A 16,551-nucleotide genomic window follows, 5' to 3' on the forward strand; every position below is an offset into this window, starting at 1 on the left:
ACTTTTTACGTTTTGTTCTCCCTCCCAGCGCCGTGTTTTCTCTGGTTTCAGGGTCCTAAGATCAGTGTTCAAATAAAAACAAATCATTTTACATGTTGTGTTTTCTTTCTCTTACTCTTCTTCAGGTCATCTGTAGTTCACAAAAATTAAACTATCATATTTAATTTTTGCAAATGTCAAGAGAACTCAGCCGTTTTCTAAAATTGCCGTTCCTCTCCTTCTGAATAAAGGTATAAAGTAATATTCACATTTACAAAGAAGAAATCAATGGAATAATCCACCACTCGCCGACTCCCCTGGACCAGGTTGAAAAGTCCACAAGCAGCCTCTCGGCCGGGGGTAGCATGGTCAAAAACCTTCCGAGACCATCAGAGAAGGCTCACACGGAAGAACAGATCGCCGACTGCTTCTCCCACTCGGGCGGTTCCCCAATCCCGTGCCCGCCCCAAAGCTGGGTGATCATAAAGCCACTCGACCTCTCGGTGGGATATGTGAGAGGTTGTAGTTCAAAAGTCAACTAACAGAGAGTAAGGAAGGACCGGCAGGTACCTGGAGCCCGGAGAACCGCTCGGGAGCGTTAAGGCGAGGTTCGGACCGGAGATAGCACGAGCGGAGGACTGGCCGGCCGTGATACAGCCGGTGGTTGACGGACTTGTGCTAACCGCTGGAACTGGTCGTTGAGAGCCTCCAAATGTTGGTCGTGGCGTGCGGAAGCTTCTTGGAAAACCTCTGCCATGGCGGTAAGTTGTCGCTCTTGTTGGTACAGAGCACCAGCTTGTGCCGCCATCTCTCTCCGGAGATTCTCAGAGTCGGCTGGGTTCATTCTTGGGCAGATCGTACTGTCAGGATGCGCAAAATGGCAAACGTGAACCCAAAAGCACGACACTAGAGCAGTCTTAGGAATAGCAAGAGTTCTTGTTTAATGGATAATCAGGGGTCAAAAGCCAGGCAGACAGTCAGAGAAAGCAAACAAATCCGATAGGGAGCAGGCAAAACGGGAATCCAGGGTCCAGAAGGCAGGTCAGAGTGGAGATCAGGCAGAACAATGAACAAGGGATAACGCTGGAAAGCTAGGAAAACACACTAGACGATCTGGCAGAGAACAGAGGAAATGAGCCGGTATATATACTGGGTGACTACTGCCTGATGGAAAGCAGGTGAGTCTGGGGGTGGGGCAGGTAATGGGATCCGTGGGAACGACGTGATGCAGAGCAGGGGGAGTGGCTGAATTCTGAAATGACATGAGAATTAGTACATGCAAAAATAAGATAAGACAATGAAAATGTAAAGAGCTGACTGAAGTTGTGACACAATGAGGTTTTGGGACCAAGGCCAAAGCTCATTTCAAAACAAATGACGTTTACAACGCTGTGATTCAAAATGAAAAAATCTCATTGATGAGTCAAGAAATGAAATAGATTTTATGTTTTTCAGAGAAAGTATTCCATGCACAAATATTGCTGTTCTCACACCTTCACCTTTAGGTTTGTTTGGTTTTATATCCGTGGTGTATTTGGGATATTTTAAAGTAGAAATTAGATTAGATTCATTAGATTCAACTTTATTGTCATTGCACATAGTACAAGTACTGAGACAACGAAATGCAGTTTAGCATCTAACCAGAAGTGCAAAAAAAAGCAGAAAAAGTGCAGAGTATGTGCATATGAAAAGTGGAATATGTAAATAAATAAGATATGTACAGTAAAAAATTGATATGGAATATGAACAGTGTAGATACAAGACTAGCAGCAATAGAGGTAGGTAGTGTAGATATGATAAGTGTATATAAAGTGCAGGTGTAAGTATAAGTGGTGGTAGTAAGTGAGAAAATGAGAAATTAAGTGAATGAGGAAGTAGTAATATTGTATACAGAGTAAGTTAAAAGGTATGGTATAATATAAGTACGATGAATACACTATGAGCAAGAAGTATATAAGTAGATATAAATATGAATATACTATAGGTGGGATAATACAGGAGTAAAAAAACTAGGGCTATGTTGTAGCACTAACGGGCCCGAGCACACGCATTTTGAAGCCTGTTGCGGTTAGTGGAGAGAGCGATCAATGACCAAGCGCACGCCTCCTGCACGCATGCGTTTTGCGCACTGCGGCAAGGACAAACGCTTCACTTCCTGCGTCCGTCACGCAATGTCGATCCTAGCCTGCTAATTGCTCATTACGGTCCAAGCTATCAATTGCACATCACACTGTGAAAATTGTATGTAAATCGAATGATATTTGTAAAACAAAGCTTACTTCCTGTTGCCAGACTAATAGATCTGTTCAAGTAGGGGCTCTGATATTGCGTGAGCAATTTTGTGTCAATTGGACAATGTTACAACAACATAATTATCACACTGATCAGTAGGTGGCGCTATGACCCTGCACTAATATTAATATATGGAGTGTCCGTCTGTCCATCCGGGAATAAAAATGGACAGACAGACGGGAAAAAAAAAATTAAATTAAATTAAATTGAAATTAAAAAAATTTAATAAAATCCGTCCGTCTGTCTGTCCCAAAATAAATAAATACGGTCAGACAGACGGACGAAAAAATAAAAAAATAATAATCCGTCCGTCTGTCCATCGCTGTTTTGGGGGTGGTGTTGGTGGGTTTGTAGTCCGTTATGGCCTGGATGCCTTGCCACATGCGTCTGGGGTCGGAGTTGTTCTTGAACTGTGTCGTGTTCTTTTATCCTTAGGTATGAGAAGGATCGGTCTTAGTTCAAAAGTATTTATTTAGAAGCAATGAAAAGGTACAGCATAGCTATGGGCACTCAAGGCACAGCCTCGGCTTTTAGTCAGTAGCTCGGGGTAGTCAAGAGCCCGAACGGATGACAGGTGCAATATTTATAATAGTAGGTTGAAGGGTGGTCCCAGCATCTTGGAACTGGAATCCACTCATGATGAGGAGCCGCTCCCAGGTTCGCTACTCCTTTGATAGTAGCTGGGCAAATCTTCACATTCTGACAGTGTTAAGTTTTGTGTATTAAGAAAAAGCCTTTATCCGGCTGAAGCTTTGTGAGTCTTCAGTAGTTTTGCAGACACAGTGTTTTTGTTCATTGGAGTGTGAAACATTGTGTTTCTGTTTTATCGTCTGTATGTTCTGTGTGTGTAAGCATGCGTATTTATCAGACAAGACAACGCCTTTCCTATCTGGCCTTCAGAAGCTGGGGCAGCTGCTTGATTTCTTTCTAAGGCATAGGTCACAGTGTCTTAATGAGCACAGTGCATTTATGTATGTGTGATGTTGAATAAAGCTAAAGGAATACTGTAATATATATAAAGGTTTATGTATGAGAACAAGTTTAAGTACAGTGTTATTGTATGCCACGGATTACAGTCTTAACAAATAACAAAACATTAATTCTTTCTGTTAAGGTACAAACATGGTGCGTGTAAAATCGATCCTTTTCGGGCTATAGTGTCTAATTATATTATTAAAATCCTAACAACTGCTCCTCAATCCTTAGCGTGTGGCAGTGCTTGGCTTTCTTGATGCCCCTCTTCAGGTCAGCCCTGGATGAACTGTAGGCCTGAGCATCACCTGATCTGAAAGCGGTGTCTCGTGCCTTCAGCAGTAGGCGGACCTCTCTGTTCATCCATGGCTTCTGATTAGGGAATGTAGTGATTCGTTTGAGGGTGGTGACACTGTTGATGTTGGTGTTGATGAAGTCCAGAACGGAAGAGGCATAGGAGTCGATGTCCGTGTGGCAGTCCAGTGTGGCCTGAATGGCAAACACCCTCCAGTCTGTGTGTTTGAACCGGAGCTGTAGTGCAGAGTCAGCTCCCTCTGGCCACACTTTAACTGTCCTCACTGTGGGTTTCACACGTTTGATGAGTGGTGTGTACTTGGGGAGTAGGAACAAAGAGAGGTGGTCAGACTGTCCTAGGTGGGGGAAGGGGACGGCTTTGTATGCACCAGCCATGCTAAACATGGTCCAAAGTCTTGACTCCTCTCGTGGCGCAGGAGACATGTTGGTGGAATTTGGAGAGTACAGTCTTCAGGATGGAGTGGTTGAAGTCACCCACAACAATAAAGGCTGCCTCCGGGTGAGAAGTCTGTCGTTTGCTAATGGCAGCATGCAGTTCTTTCATTGCCAGTTTAGCATTAGCATCAGGGGGATATAGGCTGCAGTCACAACAGTAGATGTAAACTCTCTGTACTGAACCAGAGTTATATTCACTGTCTAAGACCTACACATACACTAAAAAGCTGTTTCCCCAGTCATACCTGACAATGTGTAGGTATGGTGTAATCAGAAAGCAATTTGTTAGTGTCTGTGGTGGCAAACTGTGTCAGTAGGAATTAACTAATGCAGTAAGATTGATGACTTGATTGATGTGTTCTGTTCATTTGAAGATTATTGAAGAACACGATGTGTATTTTCTTTCTGACACAGAGTTAGGGAAAGTATTACCACTCTCTTACCTGTACAATAAAGGTGAAGCTGATCCAGTATAAAGACTATAGGAACCATGCCTAATGCTCACTGATTAGTTTTTCATATTTGGTTGCTATCCCACAGTTTATTAGCTGTTAGTGTTATGTGCCTGTTTTATAATTACATTTTTGTACTGATTAAAAAACTGCATCACTTATAGTCTCCACCCGACCAGATGAGCGGTAAATGATAACAGCGGTTACCACAGACTTCTGCACAGAGATGGTGGACATCAGTTCTCATCATAAGATTGCATCCAATATGCTGACTCGTGAGTTTCCATGGTCAGACCACATCCTTTGACTTCAGGATATAAAACGAGTGTGAGCACTGAGGGGCTTCAGTGCATCTCACCATCACATCAAAGAGAGAGATAAGAAGACATGTCCTGCCTGGGGCTTTCACCGGTCTCCTCTCCTGCATGGTCCTCCTCATTGTCCACTCAAGTGAGTACAACATTTCTGATTTAAATATTTCAGGTACTACTTTTATTTTTTATTTTTAAATGTATCATCTGAATTTTGGTTTTAGGTGATGGCTCTGAGATTATCAATGGGAAAGAAGTGACGCCCCACTCGCGCCGTACATGGCTCTGCTTCAGACAACCGGACCAGAGTGTGGAGGGATACTGATCGATGAATCATGGGTCCTGACTGCTGCCCACTGTAAAGAGTGCGTTACCATAATTACAACATTTCAGAACATGCGCCAACAATAATCTTCATTTCCAACAGACAGTATAAAAGACATTAGGTACTGATTAAAATCTAAGAAATTTTACGTGGTTATAGAAAATGCAGCATTATGTTTCTCTCAGACTTATTTGCTGATGCAAATGTGTTGGATAAAATAATATGTTAACATGATCTGAATGCATAAACTAATTATGACTTGATCACAGTTACTTTATCATACTGGATGCACATGATCACTGTAATACGATCAATCTAATGAGGCATATACTCTCCCACTGTATATATTCTGTTTACATACTAGTTCATTTGTGTTTCCTTGCACTTATAAGTATCACATGTTTACTTATCATCACTTCAGTGGTGTCTATTTCTGACTGTCCTCTTTGCTGCCGTCCTTGTTGAGGGACTAAGAAAGGATTATCTTATCTTATCTAAAAACACTTTAAATATCAGCATGCAGAGCAGTTATGTGAATTGTAATCAAACACAATACTGTGTTTTTGCTCTTGCAGTGTTAAGACCGTGTTGCTGGGGGTGCCATCAAAGATCCGGCAGCTGGGACCAGCTGCATGGTGGCAGGATGGGGCCAAACAAACAAGGATGTTATGGAAATGTCCGACGTCTTGATGTCCGTCAATGTGACTGTGGTCGACAGAGTGAAGTGCAACTCTGCTAAATATTACAACAGCAAACCCGTGATCACCAGCGACATGATATGTGCCGGTTCAGACGGAAGAGGATTGCTGACAGTTGTTGGGTAAGTAACGGTGAATGTTTGTTTGCAGGGATTTAACTGCCGTCCCTCCTGTCAGTGTCTGGACTGCCTGTCAGTGATTGTGGTTTTCTCTGTAGGGGATTCAGGAGGCCCACTGATGTGCAGCGGAGGGCTGGTTGGAGTCACTTCTTTCGGAAGAGGGTGTGGCCGGATTGACAAGCCAGGAGTGTACTCGTATCTCACAGAGGAAAACTCAGCTGGATCAAAAGACAATGAAGAAGTCTAATTTAATGAGCACCCGCTGTGAAGGATTTTGTATTTGTGACCATGTTAATCAATTCTATGTGAGGTGATACGAGGAGATTTCTGCTTCTGCTGCAATAAAACAGGCCAAGGTGATTTTATTTTGAAATCTAAACTGGAGAGACGTGTTTATCATGAAAGCAAATCGCCAAAGGGACATTATTGAGTCCTTCAACCAGACTGATGTCAACCAGACAGATTCACCACTTCCTGCATCAAGAGCCTAAATTGAAACTGAGGCTTCAGCTCAAGTCTTGTTGAAAACAAGTGTTGCAATAAAGATAAATTCTGGGCCATGAAGTATTATCTAATCATCACTGATCCATGTTCTTATACAGTGTTAAAACCCCACACCAACATTTCTGTCGTCATAGAGGCAGAGGCCGAAATAAAGAGGGCACATGGTCTGTCTGTCTTTCTCTCTCAGCTTTTCTTTCTCTCAGCTGACTCTTTTACGCTTTGTTCTCCCTCCCAGCGCCGTGTTTTCTCTGGTTTCAGGGTCCTAAGATCAGTGTTCAAATAAAAACAAATCATTTTATATGTTGTGTTTTCGTTCTCTTACTTTTCTTAAGGTCATCTGTGGTTCACAAAAAATGAAATTATCATATTTACTTTTTGCAAATGTCAAGAGAACTCAGCCATTTTCTAAAAAATTTCTGAGTTAGTGAAAGTATTACCACTCTCTTACCTGTACAATAAAGGTGAAGCTGATCCAGTATAAAGACTATAGGAACCATGCCTAATGCTCACTGATTAGTTTTTCATATTTGGTTGCTATCCCACAGTTTATTAGCTGTTAGTGTTATGTGCCTGTTTTACATTTACATTTTTGTACTGATTAAAAAAACTGCATCACTTATAGTCTCCACCTGACCTGATGAGTGCAAAATGATAACAGCGGTTACCACAGACTTCTGCACAGAGATGGTTCACATCAGATCTCATGTCAAGATTGTCCAATATGCTGACTCGTGAGTTTCCAAGGTCAGACCACATCCTTTGACTTCAGGACATAAACGAGTGTGAGCACTGAGGGGGCTTCAGTGCATCTCACCATCACATTAAAGAGAGAAAAGAAGACATGTCCTGCCTGGGGCTTTCACCGGTCTCCTCTCCTGCATGGTCCTCCTCCTTGTCCACTCAAGTGAGTAGAAGATTTTAGATTGAAATATTTCAGCTACTACTTTTTCTATTTTCTTTTTTAAATGTATCATCTGAATTTTGGTTTTAGGTGATGGCTCTGAGATTATCAATGGGAAAGAAGTGACGCCCACTCGCTGCCGTACATGGCTCTGCTTCAGACAACCACACAATACTGTGGAGGGATACTGATCGATAAATCATGGGTCCTGACTGCTGCCCACTGTAAAGAGTGTTACCATAATTACAACATTTCAGAAGATGCGCTAACAATAATCTTAATTTCCAACAGACAGGGTAAAATACATTATGTACTGGTTAAAATCTAAGACATTTTATGTGGTTATAGCAAATGCAGCATTATGTTTCTTTCGGATTTATTTTCCGATGCAAATGTGTTGGATAAAATAACAAGTTAACATGATCTGAATGCCTAAACTAATTATGACTTAATCAGTTACTTTATCATACTGGATGCACATGATCACTGTAATACGATCAATCTAATGAGGCATATACTCTCCAACTGTATATATTCTGTTTACATTCTAGTTCATTTATGTTTCCTTGCACTTATAAGTATCGCATGTTTACTTATCATCACTTCACTGGTGTCTATTTCTGACTGTCCTCTTTGCTCGTCCTTGTTGAGGGACTAAGAAAGGATTATCTTATCTTATCTTATCTAAAAACACTTTAAATATCAGCATGCAGAGCAGTTATGTGAATTGTAATCAAACACAATACTGTGTTTTTGCTCTTGCAAATTAAGACCGTGTTGCTGGGGTGCACTCCATCAAGGCCAAAAAGACAAGTCCAGGCAGGACATAAAGGTTAAGAACCGTTTTCCTCATCCCCAGTATGTTTCAGCTACAAAGGTCAATGACCTCATGTTGCTCAAGGTAAAATAACATTACAGCATCAATGTTTGTGAATAAATGGAACAATCAGCCAATATATGTGAAGAGAGTCAGCATCAATACATTTTGTTCTTTTCTTAATTCAGCTTGACAAACCTGCGAATGAAACCAAGACGGTGAAGTGTCTTAAGTTGGGTGATGCCATCAAAGATCCGGCAGCTGGGACCAGCTGCATGGTGGCAGGATGGGGCAAAACAAACGAGGATGTTAAGAAAATGTCCGACGTCTTGATGTCCGTCACTGTGACTGTGGTCGACAGAGAGAAGTGCAACTCTGCTGAATATTATAACAGACATCCCGTGATCACCAGTGGCATGATATGTGCCGGTTCAGACGGGACAAATGGAGCTGACACCTGTGGTGTAAGTAACGGTGAATGTTGGTTTGCAGGGATTTAACTGCCGTCCCTCCTGTCAGTGTCTGGACTGCCTGTCAGTGATTGTGGTTTTCTCGTAGGGGATTCAGGAGGCCCACTGATGTGCAGCGGAGGGCTGGTTGGAGTCACTTCTTTCGGAGAAGGGTGTGGCCGGATTGACAAGCCAGGAGTGTACTCGTATCTCACAGAGGAAAAACTCAGCTGGATCAAAAAGACAATGAAGAAGTCTAACATTTAATGAGCACCCGCTGTGAAGGATTTTATTTGCACAATGTTAATCAATTCTATGTGAGGTGATACGGAGGAGATTTCTGCTTCTGCTGCAATAAAACAGGCCAAGGTGATTTTATTTTGAAATCTAAACTGGAGAGACACGTGTTTATCATGAAAGCAAATCGCCAAAGGGACATTATTGAGTCCTTCAACCAGACTGATGTCAACCAGACAGACTCACCACTTCCTGCATCAAGAGCCTAAATTGAAACTGAGGCTTCAGCTCAAGTCTTGTGGAAAACAAGTGTTGCAATAAAGATAAATTCTGGGCCATGAAGTATTATCTAATCATCACTGATCCATGTTCTTATACAGTGTTAAAACCCCACACCAACATTTCTGTCGTCATAGAGGCAGAGGCCGAAATAAAGAGGGCACATGGTCTGTCTGTCTTTCTCTCTCAGCTTTTCTTTCTCTCAGCTGACTCTTTTACGTTTTGTTCTCCCTCCCAGCGCCGTGTTTTCTCTGGTTTCAGGGTCCTAAGATCAGTGTTCAAATAAAAACAAATCATTTTATATGTTGTGTTTTCTTTCTCTTACTCTTCTTCAGGTCATCTGTAGTTCACAAAAATTAAACTATCATATTTACTTTTTGCAAATGTCAAGAGAACTCAGCCGTTTTCTAAAATTGTCGTTCCTCTCCTTCTGAATAAAGGTGTAAAGTTATATTCACATTTACAAACACCAACAAGGACTATATTATCCAGGTGATGTTTTAAATAAGATGAAGGTCTCTTGGAGGTGAGTAATGACAAGAGAGTGAGAATCACATGAGGCGAGAAGAAGAGGAGGAAGCCCATGGTGCTGGGGGCTAATATTTAAGAGGCCTGCAGACTGGGATCTGGCTCTCTCTCCTTCACCAGGTCTACCTCGACATGGACATCCCAGCTTGGCATTTTTGTGACTCTTACTTCTATTCACCCACCCACAGAACTGGTTACCATGTATAACTTTAAGTTAGCTTTCTTTGTAAAATAAATACTGCAACTGCTAAACTTTGTGACCTCCTTGTTTCTTGTTGCACAACATGAGCAAATGTGTAACTCAGCTAACACTGATGAGTCAAGAAATGAAATAGATGTCATGTTTTTCAGAGAAAGTATTCCAGGCACAAATATTGTCGTTCCTACACCTTCACCTTTAGGTTTGTTTGGTTTTATATCCGTGGTGTATTTGGGATATTTTAAAGTAGAAATGTACTGTACCAGAGTTATATTCACTGTCTAAGACCTACACATACACTAAAAAGCTGTTTCCCAGTCATACCTGACAATGTGTAGGTATGGTGTAATCAGAAAGCAATTTGTTAGTGTCTGTGGTGGCAAACTGTGTCAGTAGGAATTAACCAATGCAGTAAGATTGATGACTTGATTGATGTGTTGTGTTCATTTGAAGATTATTGAAGAACATGATGTGTATTTTCTTTCTGACACAGAGTTAGTGAAAGTATTACCACTCTCTTACCTGTACAATAAAGGTGAAGCTGATCCAGTATAAAGACTATAGGAACCATGCCTAATGCTCACTGATTAGTTTTTCATATTTGGTTGCTATCCCACAGTTTATTAGCTGTTAGTGTTATGTGCCTGTTTTACATTTACATTTTTGTACTGATTAAAAAAACTGCATCACTTATAGTCTCCACCCGACCAGATGAGCGGTCAATGATAACAGCGGTTACCACAGACTTCTGCACAGAGATGGTGCACATCAGATCTTATGTCAAGATTCGCCCAATATGCTGACTCGTGAGTTTCAAGGTCAGACCACATCCTTTGACTTCAGGACATAAAGACGAGTGTGAGCACTGAGGGGACTTCAGTGCATCTCACCATCACATTAAAGAGAGAGAAAAGAAGAAATCAGCCAAAAACCTTTCTGAATAAAAGTATAAAGTAATATTCACATTTACAAACACCAACAAGGACTATATTATCCAGGTGATGTTTTCAATACGATGAAGGTCTCTTGGATGTGAGTCATGACAAGAGAGTGAGAATCACATGAGGCGAGAAGAGGAGGAAGCCCATGGTGCTGGCGATGGGGGCTCAGTCAAACACAGCGTCTGCTCCAACATTCCATGAGTCTCAGCACCGATGCCTGTGTAGCCAGATGCGCGCTTCCTCCCTGCCGCTGCGGGGCGCTCTACCTGCTGTAATGGCGCGCCGGTCGTTAGGCGACGTCATGCGTCCCGTATTTAAGGAGGTGGCCGTGTTTGGCTCGCCCTCCTTTCCGTTTCCGCTCCTCTCCGGTGGGTGTTGGATGGCGTGGAAGAGCTACTTCTGTAGCCGCGGCGGAGTGTGGCGTGTTTGTGCAACAGCCAGCGCCCCTCAAATACCCCCCTCATACGCAGCGTGCCTGACCGCTGGCGCGGGATCGCTCCGCCAGGGGACCTTCGGGCTGCAGTTGCGGGTCCGCTTGGTAAGTCACGTTGTCTGCCGTCTCTTGCTTATCTTACCCCAGCTGACTGGTTATGTTGTGCTACGGCTGGATTCAGCTACGGCTGGGGGAGACTCCCACCCTCCGGGCTGCTGTGGCTGTACCTTGGCTTGACAGGGTGGTGCGCATGGTCCCATTATTCATCAAACTCTGGTATGTTGTCATATTAATTACTGAATTTGTTTCTTTGCATTCGTTGAGGCCCTGCTCCTTCGTCGGCCGTCATTGGCCACCACGCCTCAGACGGACCTGCAGTTTTGGCTATACTGGAAATTGCACTATCTTAACCGACACGTGTATGAACTGTTGCGGCTGATCGGGGCACGGTTCGAACAGTTAAAGACTGCCTGGCTCGGACCAAGGAAGTGTATGGTTTTTTAAGTAGTGTCTCGTTCACTGTGGCTCTCCACGCTACATCTTCACGGCGCGTGGAGTGACCACATCAGAGGACGCCTAGCTTTTAGTAACCTGTAATCCCATTTACTCTGTTTGTATTTGGTTTATGTTTTGTTGTTTTCAACCCTGACATGTTTTAATTATCCTTTTATTGTTGGTCAGGTGCTGTGGGCCTGAGGCGGCGACCCAATCCCTGGTGGTGGAGTTTTCTTCACAACCCGTTTTGTTGGTTTGCAGTGTCACGGGTGGTTAGGTTATTAATCCTTCCCCTTTTCTTTGGTTCTCGTCGCCGTGGTAAGTCCCAGCCCTGTCCCTGTGTGATCTTGTCAGAAGTGTTTTATTTCATATGTTAATTTGTATTCTGTTTGTTTGTGTCATTGTGCTTTTGTTTGCATTTATTCTATTATATTAAAGTTATTTTCCATTAGTACAACATGTCTCTTGCCCTGTGATTCAAACGAACCTGTGCTGTTGCACTTACCATATTCTAGTATTTCCTGGAGGTGAAACTCCCCATGTGGCAACCTTTCACTATCCCCGCTTTCCCTCACGCTACACTTGCAAAGTGCTGTGAAGACACAGGTCTCACACGGACAAAGGTCCTGCCTCTGGTGCTGATGTACATGACGATGACAAACGAACCAGGTCTAATCTTTCAACTTATGATATTCTCTTTGCATTATTGTCCTCTCCACTTCCGTCAACAGACTTGTGATAATGATGTTTAACCTAATTTCCTCCTACACCTTCCATTTTTATATGCTTATATGATGCACAACATCAGGAGAATACGTCCCCTTCTCACTCAGAAGGCGGCGCAGGTTCTGATCCAGGCTCTGGTCATCTCACAACTAGACTACTGTAACTCCCTCCTTGCAGGTCTACCTGCTAGTGCCATCCGACCTCTGCAGCTCCTCCAGAATGCAGCAGCTCGACTGGTCTTTAACCTACCTAAATATACTCCCACTACTCCGCTCCTCTGCTCCCTTCACTGGAAGTGAAACGCACACGCTCTTGCGATGAAGACAGCTTGCTTTACTAACCACACACACTTACACCAGAGCACATAAAACCTTGTAGTTATGTTAAATATTATAATGATGCTTTTAAGAAAATGCCTCAACTCGAACTGTGTTAACGGTCACAAACTCCATTTCATGGTCGACTCTGGTGCAGGTTATTCTGTGGTTAGGATGTCTGATTTTCCCACATCTCCTGAAATGAGTGGTCGCTTTATGTTCTCTCAAGGCTCAACAGCAACAGTAAAGGAAAATTTCACAGAACCTCTCCCTGCAGGTTCAATTTGACAAACAGCCCATAAGGTTTGAACATGATTTTCTGTTGTCTCCTGTAATTGGTCTCCTCCTGATGGAGATAGTTACGCATGAGTCCTCTTCCCCTTCTTCATGTCAGTGGCATCTTCCTATAAATACTTTAACTGATCTGCTCTCCATGTCACGTTCTCTTGTCACCCCTTTTCTGATTTTTATGCATGATCCATTGCATTGCACCTCACATGCAGCAGACACACCAGATCATCATGTTATGAATCTCTGTTTTTGCCTTTTCCCGATGACTCTCTGAATGTGTCCAATATTTTTCGGTTCTAGACTTATCCAATGTTTTTTTGGACGACGGGAAGAACACAACACAATTGCTGAACTTCAAGTCCAGTGTTCACCACGACCTGACCTTTCTGACGAACCTCTTTCTAACTCTGACTTGACTCTGTATGTAGATGGGTCCTCCTCACGTGACCCTGTCTCTGGTACTTACTGTTGGTTTTTCTGCTTGTTCAGATAATGACGTTCTCTTCCTCATCACCTCTCAGCACGGAAGTATGTAAATTGTCTACTGGTAAAACACCCACAGTCTACACTGACTCAGATATGCATTCGGTGTAACTCATGGTTTTGACACCCTTTGGCAAAACAGAAACTTCATCACATCTTCAAATGTACCTTCCTCTTTCAAACAACAGGCTGTCACATGTCACTTCCTCTTTTCATACACACAGTATATGTCACTTCTGATATGACCTCCCTCTCTGCAGTACAGTCCACTGTTACTCCTCCTGAGATCTCCCTATGGAAGACCTCTGGTGCTATGTTACGAACTGGTGTGTGGTATGACCCTGACAACAAACCCTGTTTGCCAAAACATTTCTTTCCTCATTATGCTAAGTTAACTCACGGTAAAGATCACAAGATGTTATCTATGATCACAGAACATTGGTTTCGAAAGGTTTTTCTCCACCTTTGCTCAATAATACTGTCTGGAATGAGTAATCTGCGCCACACACAATGTCGGCAGGCCAGTGGCTGTAACCAGCCATGCAGCACACCCACCACCTACTCGACCTTTTGAACATCTGATGATGGACATCATAGAGCTATCACCATCAGAAGGTAAATCTCACTGCTTAGTGATGGTCGACATGTGGTCAAAATGGGTTGAAGCCTTTCCTGCCTCAAAACAAACTGCAAGTGTGGTCACCAAGCCAGTGGTGGAGCTGTGGAACGAGAGAACGGCACACTCTAAAACTAAGCTTGCAAAGTGCTGTGAAGACACAGGTCTCACAGGGACAAAGGTCCTGCCTCTGGTGCTGATGTACATGACGATGAGAAAACGAACCAGGTCTAATCTTTCCACTTATGATATTCTCTTTTCATTATTGTCCTCTCCACTTCCGTCATCTCACACCTAGACTACTGTAACTCCTCCTTGCAGGTCTACCTGCTAGTGCCATCCGACCTCTGCAGCTCCTCCAGAATGCAGCAGCTCGACTGGTCTTTAACCTACCTAAATATACTCTCACTACTCCGCTCCTCTGCTCCCTTCACTGGAAGTGAAACACGCACTTGCAATGAAGACAGCTTGCTGTACTCACCACACACACACACTTACACCAGAGCACATAAAACCTTGTAGTTCTTATGTTAAATATAATAATGATGCTTTTAAGAAAATGCCTCAACGCGAACTGTGTTAACGGTCACAAACTAAATTTCATGGTGGACGACGGGAAGAACACAACTGTGTTGCTGAACTTCAAGTCCAGTGTTCACCACGACCTGACCTTTCTGACGAACCTCTTTCTGACTTGACTCTGTATGTAGATGGGTCCTCCTCACGTGACCCTGTCTCTGGTACTTACTGTCTTGGTTTTCTGCTTGTTCAGATAATGACGTTCTCCTCTCGAGTTCTCTTCCTCATCACCTCTCAGCCCAGACAGCACGGAAGTATGTAAATTGTCTACTGGTAAAACACCCACAGTCTACACTGACTCCAGATATGCATTCGGTGTAACTCATGGTTTTGACACCCTTTGGCAAAACAGAAACTTCATCACATCTTCAAATGTACCTTCCTCTTTCAAACAACAGGCTGTCACACTCACATCTGACATGTCACTTCCTCTTTTCATAGTGTTGTATATTTAAGCAGCAGTGATGTTGAAGATGATGATGAAGGAATCTCCGTGGACACCGTTCTTGCTTGTATAATAAGGTTTATTACACAGAAGTTACAGCTCAGGACAGGTACCTAGGTATACCCGGAGACTTCCTCAGCCAATGCAGAAGTCTGTCTCGCCGTGTCGGACAAGCATTCATATAGGGAAGTTGTTTCGCCCAAGACTTGGGATAAAATGACGTCACACATAGGGACCTCTAATTAGAGACATGCTTCCAGAATAAAAATGGAAACCCCTCCATCGAACAGGTCAAAGAGCATTCTCCGAGGAGAGAACTAACGAGTAACATATGGAATAATAATTAGGAAATCTGAGAGTCCAGAAACGAGGGCCCCTAGCTTTAAACCTGTCATTATGTTTTACACCCATGTCAAAACGATCTACGTTAGCTGAATATACCACAATACACAGACAGTATATGTCACTTCTGATATGACCTCCTCCTCTCTCTCTGCAGTACAGTCCACTGTTACTCCTCCTGAGATCTCCTATGGAAGACCTCTGGTGCTATGTTCGAACTGGTGTGTGGTATGGTCCTGACAACAAACCCTGTTTGCCATCTATCTATGATCACAGAACATTGGTTTACGAAAGGTTTTCTCCACCTTTGCTCAAAATACTGTCAGGCATGCGTAGTCTGCGCCACACACAATGTCGGCAGGCCGCACACCCACCACCTACTCGACCTTTTGAACATCTGATGATGGACATCATAGAGCTATCACCATCAGAAGGTAAATCTCACTGCTTAGTGATGGTCGACATGTGGTCAAAATGGGTTGAAGCCTTTCCTGCCTCAAAACAAACTGCAAGTGTGGTCACCAAGACAGTGGTGGAGCTGTGGAACGAGAAAACGGCACACTCTAAAACTAAGCTTGCAAAGTGCTGTGAAGACACAGGTCTCACACGGACAAAGGTCTGGTGCTGATGTACATGACGATGAGAAAACGAACCAGGTCTAATCTTTCAATTTATGATATTCTCTTTTCATTATTGTCCTCTCCACTTCCGTCAACAGACTTGTGTGATAATGATGATGTTGTGTAACCTGATTTGCTCCTACACCTTCCATTTTTCTTTTATATGCTTGCTCAATTACAGGAATGTACTTTTTCTTTGCACAAAAACAGCAGTGGTTACCTATTGTGTCCTCATCGCCATGCATCGTATGTTCTAGAACCTCTCCAAGTAGAAATGTACTGTACCAGAGTTATATTCACTGTCTAAGACCTACACATACACTAAAAAGCTGTTTCCCAGTCATACCTGACAATGTGTAGGTATGGTGTAACCAGAAAGCAATTTGTTAGTGTCTGTGGTGGCAAACTGTGTCAGTAGGAATTAACTAATGCAGTAAGATTGATGACTTGA

The 16,551-nt window shown here is 43.0% G+C and overlaps 2 protein-coding genes across 2 annotated transcripts in view; both read left to right on the top strand.

The window, feature by feature from the left end:
• LOC124851060 (granzyme A-like) overlaps positions 1-6,177 on the top strand; it is a 23,941-nt gene extending 17,764 nt beyond the window's left edge. The window contains exon 5 of the mRNA XM_047341355.1: positions 5,996-6,177. Within this exon, the coding sequence (XP_047197311.1) occupies positions 5,996-6,145 (150 nt within the window). The 3' untranslated portion in view covers positions 6,146-6,177. The remainder of the gene's footprint in view (positions 1-5,995) is intronic.
• A 1,256-nt stretch (positions 6,178-7,433) lies between these two features.
• Positions 7,434-8,875, top strand: LOC124852391 (granzyme A-like). Its single transcript, XM_047341285.1, has 4 exons — positions 7,434-7,534; positions 8,075-8,204; positions 8,309-8,584; positions 8,678-8,875. Exons 1-4 carry the CDS (start codon positions 7,449-7,451, stop codon positions 8,834-8,836), a joined length of 651 nt encoding a protein of 216 aa, XP_047197241.1. The 5' UTR covers positions 7,434-7,448; the 3' UTR covers positions 8,837-8,875.
• Positions 8,876-16,551: the final 7,676 nt, after the last annotated feature.

Source organism: Hippoglossus stenolepis, chromosome 9, assembly GCF_022539355.2.
Source record: "Hippoglossus stenolepis isolate QCI-W04-F060 chromosome 9, HSTE1.2, whole genome shotgun sequence".
NCBI lineage: Eukaryota > Metazoa > Chordata > Actinopteri > Pleuronectiformes > Pleuronectidae > Hippoglossus > Hippoglossus stenolepis.